The following is a 20,798-nucleotide window of genomic DNA, read 5'->3' as shown; positions in this document are numbered from 1 at the left end:
GGAAAGAAATTCCACAAATTAACTTTGAACAAGGCACACCTGTTAGTTGAAAACCATTCCAAGTGACTACCTCATGAAGCTGGTTGAGAGAATGCCAAGCGTGTGCAAAGCTGTCAAGGTAAAGGCTGGCTATTTGAAGAATCTCAAATATAAAAAATATTTTGATTTGTTTAACACTTTTTTGGTTTTTACATGATTCCATATGTGTTATTTCATGTTTTTGATGTCTTCACTATTATTCTACAATGTATAAAATAGCAAAAATTAAGAAAAACCCTTGAATGAGTAGGTGTGTCCAAACTTTTGACTGGTAGTGTACACACACACAGCACGCATCAAGTCGTTCATGTAAGCACTGACACACGCACACATTCCCTCACACAAAAACGCATTCATTCCCTCACACACATTCTTCACACTCATGCAAGCTCTGACACACACACATACATAATATACAGTTGAAGTTGGAAGTTTACATACACCTTAGCCAGATACATTTAAACTCAGTTTTTCACAATTCTTGACATTTAATCCTAGTAAAAATTCCCCGTCTTAGGTCAGTTAGGATCACCACTTTATTTTAAGAATGTGAAATGTCAGAATAATAGTAGACAGAATTATTTATTTCAGCTTTTATATCTTTCATCACATTCCCAGTGGGTCAGAAGTTTACATACACTCAATTAGTATTTGGTAGCATTGCCTTTAAATCAGGGGTGTCAAACATACGGCCCGCGGGCCGGAACCGGCCCCCAAGGAGGTTCGATCAGGCCCGCAGGATAATTTGAAAGTGGAAAAAATGCATAAAAGACATGGAATTAATATTTTTAATTCGCTGCAATTCATGGATTATCCGCTAAGGGGCGCACTCTTTCCATCAGAGTAGAAGACAAGCTGCATCACTGAGACAGACTGAAAACAGCAGACGGTATCAATGCGCCATCTGCTGCTTGTTACGACGTTGTTAATACCTTAATACCTCATTAGCCAAAATGTCGTTATCCAAACGGAGAAAAGTAGATAAGGAGTGTAGAATTTTCAAAGAAAAATGGACCACGTCCTATTTATTTACAGAGATGCACGGAAAACCTTCGTGCTTGGTGTGTTTGCAACAAGTTTCGGTATTGAAGGAATATAATATTCGACGCCACTACGAGACTCATCACAGCGAAAAATATGACGGCTTGCAAGGACAACTGAGAAGAGATAAGATTAACGAATTGCTGGCGGGTCTGAGGAAACAGCAGTCAACTTTCATCCAGAGCCGAGAAGTCAGTGAAGCAGCGGTAAAAGCCAGCTACCTAATTGCTAGCGAAATAGCATTAGCATCGAAGCCGTATTCCGACGGTGACTTTGTTAAACGATGCATGATGAAGGCGGCTGAACTTGTATGTGCCGAGAAGCGACAAGCTTTTGCCAATATTAGCCTGACGAGGAATACTATAGCAGAGAGGATTTCGGAACTATCGGCAGATTTAGACAGTCAATTGAAACAGAGAGTCAAGTCATTTATTGCATTTTCCGTGGCAATTGACGAGAGCACTGACATCACAGACGTGGCCCAACTGGCCATATTTATTCGAGGAGTTGATGAGACATTGACTGTTACTGAAGAGTTTCTTGAGTTGGTGCCAATGATGGACACCACAACAGCCGTGGACATTTTCGGCTCTGTCGTTGCTGCATTGGACAGAGTTGGAGTGGACTGGTCCCGCGCTGTCAGCCTGGCTACAGACGGCGCGCCATCCATGGTCGGAAAGAAAGCAGGTGTCGCGACAAAGTTCAAAGACAAAGTTCAAGCCCTTAATGGAGGAGATCGTTTCTGGACATTTCACTGTATTTTGCACCAGGAGGCATTGTGTTGCAAGTCGCTGAAAATGGACCACGTCATGGAGGTGGTTGTTCGCACTGTAAATTTCATCCGGTCCAGAGGTCTGAACCATCGTCAGTTTGACAAACTTCTCAGCGACAGCAACATTACCCACAGCCTGCCATACCACACTGAAGTGAGATGGTTAAGCCGAGGCGCTGTGCTGAGGCATTTCTTTGATCTACGAGAGGAAATCGGACAGTTCATGGAGAAAAAAGGAAAACCGGTGTTGGAATTACAATCTCAGGAATGGCTACGGGACCTTGCATTCTTGGTTGATATTACTGAACACTTGAACAATCTGAACAAAATGTTGCAAGGCCGCAAAAAAGTTGTCACACAGTTTTCTGACAACATACATGCATTTAAGTTGAAGCTGACTTTGTGGGAGATGCAACTGGCAAATGGCAACCCTGCTCATTTCCCCTGTCTGAGAGATGTGTGTGTGACCAGACCTGATGCGGACATGAAACGGTACAAAGACAAAATTGCAGGACTACTGCGGGAGTTTGAGAAACGTTTTCAGGTATTTGGTGAACTTGAGACAGAATTTTCAGTTTTTCGCTCACCTTTCACAGTTAAAGCTTCTGATCTGCCGGTCGAAATTCAGCTAGAGATAATTGATTTGCAGTGTGATGCAGATTTGAAGGGCAAATTTGCCTCTGTAGGTCTGGACAGATTTTATCAGTATCTACTACCAGGGTACCCCAAATTAACAGCCCTGGCTGCTAAAATTTTGTGCATGTTTGGGACAACCTACCTTTGTGAACAAATTTTCTCAGTGATGAATATCAATAAAACAAAAATGCGTTCAAGGCTCACAAACAAGCACTTAAATGACATTCTGAAAGTGACAGCTAGTCAGGACATGACACCTGGTGTTGATGCACTTGTACAGGCCAAAAGATGCCAAGTTTCAGGAACAAATACAAGTCCAGACTAGACTAACACCTTTAAAATGCTGCCTTAGATACTGTTTGCATTGAAAGAATACAGCTCTGTGAAGATGAATCCTTACTGTGGTGATTTAAAAAAATGTGCACTTTAATGTTAGTCAGCAGCTTCAAAACAAAAGTTGTGTGATGGAATTCTACTGTTCATACAACTCCATAAATTTTCAGTATGTATTGTATGTGTATGTATGTTTCATGTATGAAGTTTACAGATTTACAGGACAGGCGAACACTTTCTTCATTACACATTTAAAATCACTCTCCTTAGTTTGTAAGGTGTACGCAGGGATTACATTTAGATTTTATATGCGTATGTGTAAGTGGTTTAAAAATTCCTTTCTTTAAAAGTCTCATTTAATCTTAAAGTGCATTACTATATTTTTCAGTACCAATTAAAGTTTTGTGCCTTTGTACAATCAGTGGGATCAGTTGCAATGCATATTTGTGAATGATAAAAGTAAATTGCACATTTGTCTAAGGAAATATGAGGTGTTTCATTAAATGTTTTGTAAAAGGATAGTTCATTAAATTTCAATATTTTCCTAATGTTCTTGTGCTTCTTTACACCAAAACAAAGGAAAGACATGATATTTTGGTTATTTATAGCAGAGTATGGTATAATTTTAATGGTCCGGCCCACTTGACATCTCCCTAGGCCGTATGTGGCCCACGATGCGAAATGAGTTTGACACCCCTGCTTTAAATTGTTTAACTTGGGTCAAATGTTTCGGGTAGCATTCCACAAGCTTCCCACAATAAGTTGGGTGAATTTTGGCCCATTCCTCCTGACAGAGCTGGTGTAACTGAGTCAGGTTTGTAGCCCTCCTTGCTCGCACACACTTTATCAGTTCTGCCCACACATTTTCTATAGGATTGAGGTCAGGGCTTCATGATGGCCACTCCAATACCTTGACTTTGTTGTCCTTAAGCCATTTTGCCATAACTTTGGAAGTATGCTTGGGGACATTGTACATTTGGAAGACCCATTTGCGACCAAGCTTTAACTTCCTGACTGATGTCTTGAGATGTTGCTTCAATATATCCACATAATTTTCCTCCCTCATGATGCTGTCTATTTTGTGAAGTGCACCAGTCCCTCCTGCAGCAAAGCACCCCCACAACATGATGCTGCCACCCCCGTGCTTCACGGTTGGGATGGTGTTCTTCGGCTTGGAAGCCGCCCCCTTTTTCCTCCAAACATAACGATTGTCATTATCAAATCAAATTTTATTGGTCACATACACATGGTTAGCAGATGTTAATGCGAGTGTAGCGAAATGCTTGTGCTTCTAGTTCCGAAAATGCAGTAATAACCAACGGGTAATCTAACCTAACAATTCCACAACTACTACCTTATACACACAAGTCTGAAGGGATAAAGAATATGTACATAAAAATATATGAATGAGTGATGGTACAGAACGGCATAGGCAAGATGCAGTAGATGGTATCGAGTACAGTATATACATATGAGATGAGTAATGTAGGGTATGTAAACATATAAAAGTGGCATTGTTTAAAGTGGCTAGTGATACATGTAATACATAAAGATGGCAAGATGCAGTAGATGGTATAGAGTACAGTATATACATATGAGATGAGTAATGTAGGGTATGTAAACATTATATTAAGTGGCATTGTTTAAAGTGGCTATTGATTTTTTTTAAATCCATTAATTTTTCCATTATTAAAGTGGCTGGAGTTGAGTCAGTATGTTGGCAGCAGCCACTCAATGTTAGTGGTGGCTGTTTAACAGTCTGATGGCCTTGAGATAGAAGCTGTTTTTCAGTCTCTCGGTCCCTGCTTTGATGCACCTGTACTGACCTCGCCTTCTGGATGATAGCGGGTTGAACAGGCAGTGGCTCGGGTGGTTGTTGTCCTTGATGATCTTTATGGCCTTCCTGTGACATCGGGTGGTGTAGGTGTCCTGGAGGGCAGGTAGTTTGCCCCCGGTGATACATTGTGCAGACCAAACAGTTCAGTTCAAACAGTTCAAACTATCAGACCAGAGGACATTTCTCCAAAAAGTACGATCTTTGTCCCCAGTTGCAAACCGTAGTTTGGCTTTTTTATGGCAGTTTTGGAGCAGTGGCTTCTTCCTTGCTGAGCAGCCTTTCAAGTTATGTCGATATAGGATTCGTTTTACTGTGGATATAGATAATTTTGTACCTGTTTCCTCCAGCATCTTCACAAGGTCCTTTGCTGTTGTTCTGGGATTAATTTGCACTTTTTGCACCAAAGTACGTTCATCTCTAGGAGACAGAACACGTCTCCTTCCTGAGCAGTATAACAGCTGCGTGGTCCCATGGTGTTTATACTTGCGTACAATTGTTTGTACAGATGAATGTGGTACCTTCAAGCGTTTGGAAATTGCTCCCAAGGATGAACCAGACTTGTGGTCTACAATTATTTGTCTGAGGTCTTTGCTGATTTCTTCTGAATTTCCCATGATGTCAAGCAAAGAGGCACTGAGTTTGAAGGTAGGCCTTGAAATACATCCACAGGCATACCTCCAATTGACTCAAATGATGTCAATTAGCCTATCAGAAGCTTCTAAAGCCATGACATAATTTTCTGGAACTTTCCAGCTGTTTAAAGGCACAGTCAACTTATTGTATGTAAACTTCTGACCCACTGGAATTGTGATACAGTGAATTATAAGTGAAATAATCTGTCTGTTAACAATTGTTGGAAAAATTACTTGTGTCATGCACAAAGCAGATGTCCTAACCGACATGCCAAAACTATAGTTTGTTAACAAGAAATTTGTGGAGTGGTTGAAAAACGAGTTTTAACGACTCCAATCTAAATGTATGTAAACTTCCGACTTCAACTGTACATACGCACACAAACACATACACACACACACAAACACACACTCTCTCTTTCTCTGTCACTGGCTCACTCACACACACATAATTTCATCACAGGCCAGTAGAATTCGTCAAGTTTTTGCACTGTGATTAAGATTGCGTAGGCTGTGTGTTCCAGCAGGGCTCGGAGTGTGGAAAAACCAGAGGAGCTTGTTAGCTTTTAGCTGGCATGCTAACAGTGTAACGTCTAACAGACCTTTTCTTTTCTTACCTAACCTCATGTCTAGCTCTATTGACCTCTTTCATTTGGTCTGTGGCTCTATTAAAAGGTCTCTCTCTCTCTCTCTCTCTCTGTTTCTTTGTTACTGTTATCTGTACTGATTATGTTTCGCTCTATCTCAGTTTGGTGTGTACTGAAGTTGCATCATTTTTGCTGCATGTGGGTTTGGGAGGGGTCACCGTGGCAGCTGACTGGCTTTGCCCAGTGGGCATGCAAAGGATTAGATCACAGATCACATTTGCTTCTCTCCTCCCAAATGCGTGCGTGTGTTTGTGTCCACATGTGTGCCCAGAAAATTGAGGCAGATGGCATGATGGCCTCTTCTGCTTGTTTTGGTGGTGCTCAACAGACGTGTGTGTGTGTGTGTGTGGGAGAGCAGATGAGGGTAGATTTAGACTGCTGTGGTTTGGGGCAATGTTAGAGGCACTGTTGTCCCTTAGCTCTCTTCTGTCCCACAGTGCTCTCTGATGTGCTCAGCCAGACCGCTAGACTCTTGAGACATAAGATATTGGAGCAGAGTTGAACATCCATCTGTCACTCACAATTTGTCATTCCCCTGTTTTGTTTGGGTCTTACAAATTGTACGCTTTTCATGAGGCCTGCATAGAGATAGCATGATGGCATGGACAGTGACATATGGTGCACCGTTATTCCATTATGTTCGGGTTATGTAGGTTTTGATGGGAGGTTCATCAAGAGCTCATTGTCTTTTTTCTAAATTGAGTATTATGTACTCAAATGTTTAATATTTGATCAATGCCAAATGAAACTGAACTCTCTCTTTCACTTCAGATTCTTTCAATTGGAGTGTTGGACATTTTTGGCTTTGAAGACTACGAGAACAACAGCTTTGAGCAGTTCTGCATCAACTTTGCCAACGAGAGGCTCCAGCACTACTTCAATCAGCACATCTTTAAGCTTGAGCAGGTAAGAGGTGTGTGTGTGTGTGTGTGTGTGTGTGACTGTAGAAATAGAAGGAAGCTGCGAGTCTACCCATCATGGAATGTTGACTTGAATGCAAATGTCCATTCTAGTAATTATATATTTCTATAGTTGTGACTTATGGCTCTTTAGCTGAGATGTGTGAGCACTTTAACCTGAAAGCAGTGACTGATCTGCCTGTTTACGAAGTTCCACAATGGCTATTGTGAGGTGTGTTGTCATTTCCTTTCTATAGTACCCTCACATTGGTCTTATTCGCTGGGCACACAATCGCTCACACCCAGCCGTTGTGTGTGTTAGCGTCATACTGTGTGTGTGTGTGTGTGTGTGTGTGTGTGTGTGTGTGTGTGTGTGTGTGTGTGTGTGTGTGTGTGTGTGTGTGTGTGTGTGTGTGTGTGTGTGTGTGTGTGTGTGTGTGTGTGTGTGTGTGTCTGCGCTTCAGAGTGGGTATGTGTTCGTGTCACTGCATTGAATCTACTCCACATTCCACAACATTATGTTTATAGATGATTTCTCCAAAAATGATAGGGCTTTTTATCGCTTCAGATTGAAACAGTAGATGAAAACCACACAGAATGAATAGGGTTGTGAAAAAGGGCTATTTCCTCATCGTCGGAAGGAATGCAGTAAATGCACGGTTTACGAGGTCTGGAATTTACGCACTCAATAGGTTTCCAGGCGGGGTGTTTTGATTTGGTTTTGATGAGGATGTTTTGGCCTTCTTGGCTACCGACTCGAGTAACGCTGCCTGTCTCCCCTCTGTCTGTGTTTACTACTTATAATGACCTGGAGATAGGCTTGTTCTATTCATGTTTTGTATGCATGGTGTTTGAGTTTGTTCATTTGCTTATGGCATACTGGGAGAACTTTTGAGTGTGGTTCGTTTCTTACTCAAGTTCTGTGTGTTTTAAATTTCTTATGCAGACTTTTCAGTGTGGTAAGTTTCTTTTGCGGACTTTTGAGGATTTTAAGTTGCTTATGTGGGGCCTTACCATATCTGCGTTGCGGACTGAATCACAGAATCCAGACATTAAAACGGAATTCAACAATATTCTAAAATATATTTGGTAGAAAATCAACTAAATTGATTGAACTTTTTAGAACATGTATTAAGTTGATCATAAGACATCAAACAAAATGTGTCAGTGATTCATATTCCCTGCAACTTTCTGAAAAGGCAATGGCCGTATCTGTGATGCGCGTGTATGTCTACCTTTTGTGCAGCCGTTAGCGATGATGCTAATGATAACCTTCTTGTTGAGATGATCCCAAAAACCTTCTAAATGTTATTTTACGAGGTAAACTATGCCTACCTGGCAGGATGATATCATGATTATTTGCATCAATCCAGTGGCCTTTTGTTTTGCAAACTCCGTAATCACATGTGCGCTACAGAAAACTCCACTGACCAAAGAATGTTCTCTTGCTGGTGCGCACTTGAATTTAAAGGTAACTACACTCAACATTTTATCCTGATGTGGTTTAAGCATTATTGTGGGCTTAGAACATCCAATTCATTTTTTGTGTTATTTTTCTCTGTACCAGGAAGTATAGTTCATCCATCCTAGCATTAATTCTATGATGCATGTTTTTATTAATTTATTCTTTATTTAACCAGTGCCCGTATCCACAAAACATCTGAGAAGTAGTGCTGATCTAGGATCTTTCCATATAATATTATTTATTATGATCTAAAAGTCAAAACTGATCATAGATCAGCACTCCTACTGAGACGCTTTGTGGATACAGGACCTGGTCCCATTGAGATAGGAATCTCTTTTTCAAGTTAGCCCTGAGTCCTTTAGCTGCTGCGTGTCATTGCTGTGACCGGTCATTTGCGTCAGAAACTGTCAGTACTGTTACCTCTCCATGACTCACCACCTGCACTACTACACGTATCTACTAACCCACTGCCATTACAGTGAAATAGCAGGGCAGAAAGGGCACACACACACACACACACACACACACAGCTGCTAAGTGGTTGCGCTAAAGCAGGACCTTTTAGATTCACTCTTCTGTCAATTGATCAATTGATTTTGTCTGTAATTGTGTTTGAGTGTTTTCATATCTAATCAGGTAATCATTATTTTACCGTAGGTCTTTCCCTCTTTGTCTAAGTGTAGAATAATGTATGTGTGGTTGAATCTCTCTGTTCTATTTCAACCATCGCTACACTGCATGTAGGGCTGTTGCGGTGACCGTATTACCGCCACATTGGCGTCATGAAGGCAGTCAAATTCCACTTGACTGTTTAGTCACGGTAATTAGGCTTCTCCAAGCTCTAATGCTGCTGATGGTCATTAGTAACCTACCAAACTTCCTAACTGCCTGGTGCTCAGCACTCTATTGTCCCTCTAATCACACTGACATCAAAGCAAATGTAATAAAAAATCGAATCAAACACTTCATGTGTCCCAACATTTCTATAAAATCAGAGTGATGGCCTCTATTAAAAAGAGGAGACTCCCATCAGCTTTCTATAGGCTAGGCCGCCCATATTTATTTCTCAACTCTCCTAATATTAAGCACATTGCTTATCACTTGTGAATGATATATTATCACTTGTGAAGGATGCCCAGCGTAAGGCAAGAAACAATGCCTTTTTTGTTGACTTTTTCGAATCATAGTCGCACACCTCATGTAGCCTAGCCGATAGGCCTATATATGTTTTGATAAGGTTTGTATCACAACTAAAGTGGCCAGATAACTTCAAATGTAGCACATTAATCCGCTTTACAAGGGGTGTAGAGCCTAACTGGCATACATGAGCAGTGCGTGAGTTTCAAGTTTGGGGAAGATCATTTTCACCATAAAAATGCACCTTTATAATAAAAGCATTACCTGCATAATTGCATTTACAGACCCTTTTTGATAATGGTATTTTCCCGGTAATGGAACATCCACGCTTATAGCCAACTGCCGTGTGCGCATTGCTGCGCTTATAATGTGAAGAAATAGCCTAATAGTTGATCACATTTTAAGCTAAACGTTGTGTCAGCCTCATTGCGTAAAAATGTTTTTTTGATGCTAGTGGTTGTATTAATTTGGGATTTATCGCATCCCACAACTGTCCCAGACTATGTTTGGAAACATATAGCCCAACGTTTGTAGAACAACTAAAGTTACATTAATAACTCTCAATAAAACATATAGGAGTATCTATTTTTTCATTAACCGCTCAACACAGAATAGCCGCATGTACGCAAATCGTTTGGAGAAAATATCCTTTCTGTTTTATTCCACTGTGTTCAATTGTATTCTTCATACTATAAAATAATGTCACGGAATTCTAACCAAATCTTGTCTGATAAATGAGCTAGTGTAGCCCACAGCCATATGGCATAGCCAGATCAGGGCCTAACATAAGGACAACTCAGAGTATACTATTCTGTTCTTCTGGAAATAGACTACATTTTCTTTAGACCTGCCTAAAATAAATAATGGATTTATTGTGAAGGTGTAGGCTGTATTACATGGATTTATTAGACTTTTTAAAATGTAGATGTTCCAAAGGTTTGCATCAGTGACTTGTAGGCTGTGTGGAAGCCAGGAGATGCTAAATGTGTTTATGTTAATTCACGGTCAATTACCTTGAGACCGACCGTTATTTGCTTGACAATCACCCGGCTGACAATTTTGTGACTGCCTGCACGTCCTCAGTGTACTTTAATTAACATTTAGCATGTCACCCGTGAGTAAATTAGGTCTGGAGGACCTAGGCTGTGTGATGAGCTGTCATTACGAGGCTGAGACACTTGAGTTTTCATTAACACAGTAATACTCTGTCTGTCTCGGCCTATCATGATGAGAAACTGGTGAGCAACACTTCAGTTGTCCTTAACACAATGACATACCCTAAACCCTCGTTCTGCAGTCAACACATCTCTGATGCACATGCATACAACTGCAGTGGATGTGGTATGCACTGAATGTTAGGTCGTCTACTCTGTAAACCACCGTAGCTCTCTCATTCTCATGGTAACCTCCTAAAACTGATGCTGGATAGATGTACGCTGTGATCAGACAGACAGACACGATGGCTGTCACCGCTCGTCTCCCTCTCTCCGGTCCCTGATTGGCTGTGGCAGGTCGGCGGGCGGGCCCATCGCTGCCAGCTGGAGGAGGAAGGGGGGGGGGGGGGGGGAGCAGTGTTTTTAAACGTGTGGGCTAATGTCCCTTCACTCACAATGACGCTCACATATAACCACCAGCTGGCATTGGCTATGTCATCTGTTTCTGTCACCTCCACCCTCCACTCCTACACACACACAACATACTGAGTGTTTTTAGCCCAGCTTAGGGCCTTCACAGCAACTTTTGAAATGCACTAATTGCTCTTTTCTCATAAAAAGGAACATTTGATATGAAGTGAAATAATACAAAATGATTTTCTGAACAAATACAGCTGGTCAATTGTACAGTGTTGGTTAATATTAGTTCAGGTGTGAAACAGAATGTGTCATTTGTCATGGAAAACATTGTTGTGTAAGGCCCTGTCAAACATAACAGTAGCTAAAACCAACCAAGCCTTAGTAAATCTTATGAAGTCAGTGTTTTTCTGTTAGGCCTATACTATAGATTTCTATCATCATACCTCACTTTGTTTCTTAAACTTCTTTGATATTAAGGGGACTTTGAGCAGTTCTGGACCGGTTCCGACTGGTGTACAAAGCGCTCTGTGAACGTCGCAGGGTCCAGTGCTGGAAAGCCCCATCTGCCTGCTTCCCGCTACCACTCTGTCAGCAAAGCAAAGACATCACATTTTCTGGCCTACCTAGACAAAGAATCGACGGAGCCCAGCCTGGGAGACGGCATATCAAATCAAAGTTTATTGGTCGCGTACACAGATTTGCAGAGGTTATCACAGGTGCACCGAAATGCACCTGCGAAAACAAACACACACATAATCCATATGAAAGGGGACAGTTCAGCAATTTGATCAATCGTGGTTTCATCTCGCTGTGATTATTTTCAGCCAGATTTAGAGCTCTCATTGTGAATAGTTTGTAAATAATTTTGTAGAATTGAAACACGGCCACTTTCTCTTGGTCATAGAGGGACGGAGTCACCTTTGTGCGTAAAGCTGAAGTTGTAACGACTCTGCAAACATTCTAATGGTGTCTCTGCATCGCTCAGCGGAGGCTTGGTAGAAGATGCTCTGTCGTCAGTTCTATGAAATGAGGCCAAATTTGTACCGTCACTAAATGTGATCAGATTTGTTTTACAGTTATAAGAAAGGTGAAATCTTCTAAGTTATTTGTAATTTGATTGTTACTATATTTAGAAAGCATTTCAGGTACTTCAAGCCCTATTCAACCACTTATGTTTTATAGAAAAAAAATTGTATAGTTGTTTATATTTTCATAATATTATTTCCTTGAGCTTTTGTCCTCAAAAGTGAGTACACCTCAGCAATGTATAACTATCTTTATCAGAAAGGTGAGTTCCAGACCTTTCTAGAACTCTGCCGCATTACTAGTTATTGTTTATGGCTATCTCATGAAATTAATTACTTTTGGGTATGTCTATATAGGCGGAAATCTACATTTTGCCATAACATTCTGACACATGATCAGGACCTGTCCTTGTGATGGCCAACTAGTAAGTAGGAAACTGCCACTTAAGCATTTACCCCAAAAACATCACCCCTAATGTTGCTTTAAGGTGATTCAAGTTTATTATAAGTTCACCCAAAAGTTTGGCCCTGCATAGCTATTGTTTTTTCATATGGGAGTTTATTTTACAATACAAACTGTGGAGGTTAAATTGAGTACCAGGCCCTGTGTAAGGGGTTGCCAGATTCTGAATGATTTGTGTTTGTGAATAGTAGTGTGGTCATGTCCCCTCCCTCCAGCTGACGTTTGAATGAAGAAAAATGCTACACACTTCTAATCCCCATCCCTTGCTCTGGGTCGAAGCTGCACATCGGCACAGATCTAGGATCAGCCTACAATCTCCAAATCCTAATCTGATAAGATCCTGATGAAATGCAAAAACGACCTCAGATTAGTGTGTAGGGTCAATTTATTCCACTCCCCCTTGCTTGCGCTCAATCTAGGATCAGCTATCCAGTTTATCCTCCCCAAATCCTAACTTGAATTGTTAGGGTGATGACATGCAAAAAATTTGTCCTAGTCCTCTTCCCCCACACTGGGCCCTCTCACCTCTCCAACCAATCAGTTACTCTTATCAGCAGCGAGTATTTGAGTGTTTACATTTGAACAGTGGCCAAAGCAAATAGGACCCCACCGAATAGTATTACCCACAGGGGCCCGACTCCAATGTTTACACCGCCATGCCAATTGCTCCTTAATTTTCGCTCCGTATGAAAATGATTTACAGACGTATCCGAGCTCAAAAGCACTTGACCACAGCCTCTATGCGAACAGTGTATCACATTTAGGCACTCTCCTGAGATATATAGACTTCTCACCAACTTCAAGAAAACATCTGTGCTCTGGTGTCTGTGTTTGAAATCAGAGGGCGATTCAATTCTGCCTTTTCTATGAATAATTGTGTAAATGGAATGCCAGTTCATTCATGATGCATCACCCACCCACTTAAGTCTGGAAACTTAATGAAATGTAAAATGGCCATCATTTTGATAGGATTTCATTAGCTTTACCGTAACCGCCTTATTCCAACCCCGTAGCTACTATTTCCGGTCAGTGAGTTCAGCTTACGCCTTGAGTACGTCATCACTATGAGTCATGTGGATCCGTCTTAAGTCCCAATCCTCTGACTCCTTCAGAACTCTCTGCTCTACAGTATTAGTACAGAGAAAGTAAACTACCCTCACTAACACCGATAGCCTGATCCCAGATCTATTCCTCCTATGTTGCCTCTTTCCAACTCCTATTGGCAAGACTGCTCTAACAAATCTGGGATCAGGCTATACAGAGATGCTCCATGACTCACAATGCTGTATCTATACTGTAGCTGCTTTTAAAGGTGTAAAATCACCATAACCTGCTCCCAACTCCCTCTACAGACCCAGTGTTCCTCCCTACACTTCAATAAACCACCCTTTCATTTTATAGTAACGAGAGAGAGCCTGCTTCTGTCCCCTACGGCCCTGGGCCATTAACACTGGGGCAGCCTGCCAAGCACAATACAGCATAGGATGCAGAGAGAGAGCAGTGAAAAAGAGGAGAGTGCGAGAGAGAGAGCCGAGTGACAGAGAGCAAGTGACCGAGAGGGGGAGAGAGAAAGAGAGAGACAGAGCACAGGAAGAGAGCACAAACTGCAGTAATAGATGATACGGCCATAACCCCTGAAAAGCTCTGTTGCACATAAAACTTATGTTCCCCTCTGTAATACAGGAAGGTTTAGGCCTTGATTGCTTTGCCCTGTGTTTAGTGCAGATTTGTCATGTCCCAGGTTGGCATTTCTTTGACAATTCTAAAAAAATATATATATATATTTTGAACTTTTGTCTTTTGTGATAGATGAACACAGGTGCACTGTCATAATGAGACGGTATAGTAATGCTTCGTGATGTGAGTAAGTTGTATGTACAATTTCATGGGTATAGTTTGCCTCTAGTTGCCACTTGGGCTGAGGAATAGAAAGACTTATTTCCTCTAAAACGCACACTAATGACTAATTTGTCATTTCTGGTTCCTTTTCCACAACCTCTTTTCTCTAACTACTGCATGTTAAGAAGGCTTTTCTTAGTGTGCTTGCCACATAGGGTTTAGACCTCAGAGAGAGAGGAAGGGGTAGGCATGTCAAGTCGCACACATGAAAGCATGTTCCTGCTTCAGCAGGCCACACCGTAAGCCCTGCTAGCCGCGGAGATGGGCGTCCCGGCTAGTTCCACTTCCTGGTCCTCTGTTGTTGTGATGGTGTCTGACCCAAAGATGCACACGATGGCTCCCACAGGGCTTCTGGGTCATACTACAGTAGTCGGGAGAGCTCGAGGGGCTTAGAACACCCAGCTAACATACGTAACCTGCACCCCTAAACCTGTTTATATCCCCCACAACTCCACTGGGTTCCAGGTGTCATAAACTGATGGTTTTCTCGACTTTCTTCGCGACGTTACACTGTAAAAAGTCTCGCCCTCATTTTTTTGGGGGGGGGACTGTTCACACTTGGAGACCTTTGTTGTATAGTTAACGTCTGGTCTGTTTCAATGTGGCTTATGCTTTCTGTGTCCAGTATGAAGGAAGTTAATCCTTAAGAGTCTATTGACGCACCCATGCGTCAATCTAAGTAACATAATACAAAAATCGGCTAGCAGAATCCGTCAGTTTAAGCTAGAGATATCAGGTTTGGGCAATCCACTGCATCCGCCTATGCCGGCCTGCAACTGTGTTTATCGTACCATGAGCCGAAAATCGGTCTTCTCATAAATGTCTGTAACGCCCAAACGGCACTAATCTGAAGGTAACCCATACAAACGAAGGGTTGGAGGTAGTTTTGTGCCAACAAAATATGTGGCCAAAAAAACTAAAGTATTTCCTGAGACGGATACTTCAAAACCTTAGTCAAAAAATAAATCATAAGGAATATTTTTTTTGTTTCCATTTATTAATGTATTGTTCAATGCATTTTTATGGGCTAGTAGTAAAGACCAAACTCAATATTTTATCTAATAATCATTTTGTAATTTTTTTTTTATACCTAATGTGGTCCTAAAATAAAAAATCTAATAGCTAAATGATCCATGGTATGACCATCTTAAAACAATTCCATATGTTAGCTTAGCATGTACCATCGCCTTCCAGTCGTTGTGCTAACGCTTGTTAGCAATTGCGCTAGCGCTTGTTAGCAACTTCCTTCAAACTGCACGCAGAGACTTAAAAATTGTATTCACGAGTTTATCTGACTCTGGGGAAGTAGATAAAGGGCCTCATTGTCAAATTCCCGAAGTATCCCTTTAAAGTTAGCAGAATGTACCATAACAAGTGTGATGAATTTACTGTTCAATCATGTTGTTTCTCTGCTGCATTCCCCAGACTTTTGACTTGACCTTCACGTGAATTGAATAAACTTTGAGTCCCAAAGGGGAAATGTTATGTATTGGATGATTTGTGAACAACTTTTACCGTCAGCACTATTTCTGACACCACATCACTGTTGTTCTCCCCCGCCTCCTCAGGAGGAGTACAGGGCAGAGGGCATCAGCTGGCACAACATCGACTACATCGACAACACCGGCTGCATCAACCTCATCAGCAAGAAGCCCACTGCGTTGCTCCACCTGCTGGACGAAGAGTGCAAGTATGTGAGCTGTCACGTCAAAGCCTTTCTCTTTTCGCCATCCTTTTTTTTGTACACCTCTGTCCTAGTTAAAGCAATACCTCTGGGCAGTTTCCTGCAATGTCACATTAAGATGTGTACTTTCTTTCCAAAACCTGTAAAAAGGGTTTGTTCTTGAATGTCCTCAAGCTCCTAAGAACATAGTAGTTGGGAAGGATTAGGCAGGGCTCAGAAGATTGTGCTGGTTTTATACAGTCAGGTCCAACATTATTGGTATCTTTTGTTTGCTCTTATGTACTTCCCTTTTCAATTCAAACTACAGGTTTTCAATTGGGTTCATGTCCAGAGACTGAGATGGCCTCTGCAAAATGATGATTTTGTGGTCAATTAACCATTTCTTTGTGGATTTTTGATGTGTGCTTGGTGGTATTGTCTTGCTGGAAGATCCACTCGTGGCCAAGTGTCAGCCTCCTGGCATAGGCAACCAGGTTGTTGGCTAAAATGTCCTGGTACTTGGTAGAGTTCATAATGCTGTTGACCTTTAACAAGGCCCCCCAGGACCAGTGAAAGCAAAATAGCCCCGTAACAACCAAGAGCCACCACCATATTTTACCGTAGGTATGAGGTACTTCTCAGGATATGCTTACGTTTTTGGATGAAACCTGCAGTTTGAATTGAAGAGGGCACTCCATAGGTGCAGACAAATGATATCAAGGATCTTGAAAGAAAGATTATGTATGGAGGGATGGCTTAAGATCCCTCCCAAAGTGTTCTACAATCTCATAAAATGTTTGAGAAAAAAGGCTGTGTCATTATCCTCGCAAGGGGAGGGTGCTGGAGTATTGAAATCAAATCCAATTTTATTTGTCACATGTACCGAATACAACGGGTTGTAGACTTTACTGTGCTTGTTTATGAGCCCTTCCCAATTATGCAGAGTTTAAAAAAAAATAAGACAAATAAAAATAGTGCAAAAATGAATAATTTTTACCCCTATATTTTTTGGTATTACTTGTATCTATTTTCCTGAGCAAATGTATTACAGTAATATAAAATAATATAATTTTCAAAAAAGAAATTGCATACAGTAAAGCTCAGTGTTTTGTATTGTTTATTTTACACAGTCTTTTATTGCCAATAATGTTTGACCTGACTGTATGGCAAACTGCTTTAGGACAAAGCCAATACAAAGTCAAGTTGGTTACATTGATGGACCTACACATTTATAGTGACCTTAGTCTCCCTACTTAGTCACCCCGCAGATTACAGACAAGATGAGGAATACAAGAGGCTCTCTTCATTACTAGCGAAATGCTTGATTGATTACAGCTTTAGCCAGGCTAACTTAAGCACATAAAAATGATACTCATTCATACGTTTGCCTTTTTGGGGCACATGTACGCTTTCGCCCGCCCTTTTTAAAAGCCTCTCACACAGGCCACTTCACAATACCATCTCAATCCCACATAAGTTAGTCAGCCACGCACACAAAAACACACAGGACCACCATGACTGTATTAGCCATGCTAACCTAGCCTAACATAGCTATTAGCGCTGCTAACCACTTAGCCCGGAACACTCATCTGGATGTAATAACAAGTGGATGAATGAGTGTGGGGACTGCTTTCCCAGAGCCACAAGGTCAAAGAGGGATATTTTTCCCCTCTTAAAGGCCTCCCTCCCGGGCCTCTCACGTGATTTATTTCATCATACGGAGGAACGCGATGGTAATCATTATGAAGCAGCCCAGAACCCACTTAAGATTTCATAATTTATAGTTAAGAGACCGCAAGCTAGCTGAAGCAATCAGAATCTCTCAAGGATAGCATTTGCTTCCAGGGGCCCTACTACAGGTTAGTCCATTTATAACGGGCCAGTGACGCGTTCTCTGACCCCAAGGGGAACCAGGATGTGTCATAGCCTCCGAGGCATGTTTTAGTGTATGGTGTGTAGTTTACTTTAATAAGGGAGCACGCTACTTTGTACAGAGCAGAGGAGTCCCATAGCATGCTTTAGCTAAAGGGCGAAAGTTTGCGACAATGTGTATGATAGAAAAAGCTGACACCAATTTACCCCGGTATACCATAGGCTTATAATTTTTGGTATACAGTCCCCAACATATTTATTTGGATAGTGAAGCTAAAACCGTTAATTTGCTTTCGAGTTCAAATGTTTCATATGAGGTGACAGAACAGAATGTCACCTTTTTTTATTTGAGGGTATTTTCATACATATTTGTTTTACTGTTTAGAAATGAAAGCACTTTATGTAATGTATCTAGTCCCCCCATTTTCAAGGTGTCATAAGTATTTGGAAAGATCACACACAAAGGTCATACCCCCAAGACATGCTAACTTCTCACCATTACCAATGATAGAGGAGGTTAGCATTTTGGGGGGGGTGTGTATGATATTTATGCCTCTAACTTTCTCACTCATCATTATTAACGATTCATTCATGATTATCCGTTATCATGGTGGTATTCACATTAATATAGAAGTGTTCAGAAACATTCTATTGTTATTTATAATAAAAGTGAATCGAAAATGACATTTTTGGGGGGCACAACATATTCTGAAACACAAAACAAACTGCAAATGCATTCAACAAGTTGGTAGAGTCACAAGCTTGATGTAGTCATTGCATGCTAGGAATATGGCAGCAAATACTACACTTTTGACTACTTTAATACACATACAGTGCATTCCAAAAGTATTCAGACCCTTTCACTTTTTCCACATGTTACGTTACAGCCTTATTCTAAAATGTATTAAATAAAATATTTCCCTCATCAATCTACACACAATACCCCATAATGGCAAAGTGAAAACAGGTTTTTAGATTTTTTTTTAGAAAAAAATAAAAAACAGAAATACCGTATTTAGTATTCAGACCATCGCTATGAGACTCGAAATTGAGCTCAGGTGCATCCTGTTTCCATTGATCATCCTTGAGATGTTTCTACAACTTGATTGGAGTCCATCTGTGGTAAATTTGATTGATTGGACATTATTTGGAAAGGCACACACCTGTCTATATAAGGTCCCACTGTTGACAGTGCATGTCAGAAGGAGGTCGAAGGAATTGTCCTTAGAGCTCCGAGACATGATTGTGTCGAGGCACAGATCTGGGGAAGGCTACCAAAACATTTCTGCAGCATTGAAGGTCCCTAGGAACACAGTGGCCTCCATCATTTTTAAATGGAAGAAGTTTGGAACCACCAAGACTCTTCCTAGAGTTGGCCGCCCGGGCAAACTGAGCAATCGAGGGAGAAGGGCCTTGGTCTGGGAGGTGACCAAGAACCCGATGGTCACTCTGACAGAGCTCCAGAGTTCCTCTGTGAAGATGTGAGAACCTTCCAGAAGGACAACCATCTCTACAACACTCCACCAATCAGGCCTTTATGGTAGAGTGGCCAGACAAAGCCACTCCTCAGTAAAAGGCACATGACAGCCCGCTTGGAGTTTTACAAAAGTCACCTAAAGGACTCTCAGGCCATGAGAAACAAGATTCGCTGGTCTGAGGAAACCAAAATTGAACTCTTTGGCCTGAACGCCAAGCATCACGTCTGGAGGAAACCTGGCACTATCCCTACAGTGAAGCATTGTGATGGCAGCATCATGCTGTGGGGATGTTTTTCAGCGGCAGGTACTGGTAGACTAGTCAGGATCGAGGGAAAAATGAACAGAGCAAAAGACAGAGTTCCTTGATGAAAATCTGCTCCAGAGCGCTTAGGACCTCAGGCAGGGGTGGCTTCGGGACAAGTCTCTGAATGTCCTTGAATGGCCCAGCTAGAGGCCGGACTTGAACTTGATCGAACATCTCTGGGAAGACCTGAAAATAGCTGTGCAGCGACGCTCCCCATCCAACCTGACAGAGCTTGAGAGGATCTGCAGAGAAGAACGGGAGAAACTCCCCCAAATACAGGTCTGCCAAGCTTATAATGTCATACCCAAGAAGACTCAAGGCTGTAATCGCTGCCAAAGGTGCTTCAACAAAGTACTGAGTAAAAGAGTCTGAATAATTATGAAAATTTGATATTTCTGTTTTTGCTTTGTCATTATGGGGTATTGTGTATAGATTGATGAGGAAAAAACTATTTAATACATTTTAGAATAAGGCTGTAACATAACAAAATGTGGAAAAAGTCAAGGGGTCTGAATACTTTCCGAATGCACTGTATAAGTGAATTTGTCCAAATACTTACAACACCTTCAAATGGGTGGATTTCATTTGAGCCGGATCCTGCTGGAACAGGTCTGGTACCTCTCCGTTTTTGGACTGTTGCTCCGGAGCCTTTCTGGCCGGATCCGATACCTCGTGTGGCATCTAAAACAGTTTTCACTTTTTGCAACGTGTAAACATTTGAATAAAAGCGATCAACGTTCATTGGAGTGGCCTCTCTGTTAATTCTCCTGCACACCCAAAAAAACATAATGTGAAAAAGTTGGTTTTCAGCCCGGGCCTGATATTCTAAGAGTTGATTTTGGTTGGGCCGGTCCGGGCTTATGGTTTGCGCAACATTGTAACCTATGTTTTAGACCAACGCGTGGTCGTGGCTGTGTGAGAAGCACGCCTGTATCTCTAACAGAACTTGAATGGTGTGATAGACATGAGCCTGCAACTCTCATCTCTCCAGCGTTGCACTCTCCAACGTTGTAAAATTATGTAGAATTCCATAAAATGCGTTTATAGACGGCCATATTTTTATTAGACCCTAGGCTACCGAA

At 41.5% G+C, this 20,798-nt stretch overlaps 1 protein-coding gene across 12 annotated transcripts in view; it reads left to right on the top strand.

Moving 5' to 3' along the window:
• myo9ab (myosin IXAb) overlaps positions 1-20,798 on the top strand; it is a 225,214-nt gene that overhangs the window by 141,752 nt on the left and 62,664 nt on the right. For all 12 annotated transcript variants that reach the window (XM_071326669.1, XM_071326668.1, XM_071326667.1 and 9 more), the window contains 2 exons: positions 6,709-6,843; positions 15,968-16,089. In XM_071326669.1, coding sequence (XP_071182770.1) covers positions 6,709-6,843; positions 15,968-16,089 — 257 coding nt within the window. The remainder of the gene's footprint in view (positions 1-6,708; positions 6,844-15,967; positions 16,090-20,798) is intronic.

This window comes from Salvelinus alpinus, chromosome 9 (assembly GCF_045679555.1).
Source record: "Salvelinus alpinus chromosome 9, SLU_Salpinus.1, whole genome shotgun sequence".
Taxonomy (NCBI): Eukaryota; Metazoa; Chordata; class Actinopteri; order Salmoniformes; family Salmonidae; genus Salvelinus; species Salvelinus alpinus.
Note: the sequence above shows the minus strand (reverse complement) of the source record. Positions and strands in the feature narration are given on the sequence as shown.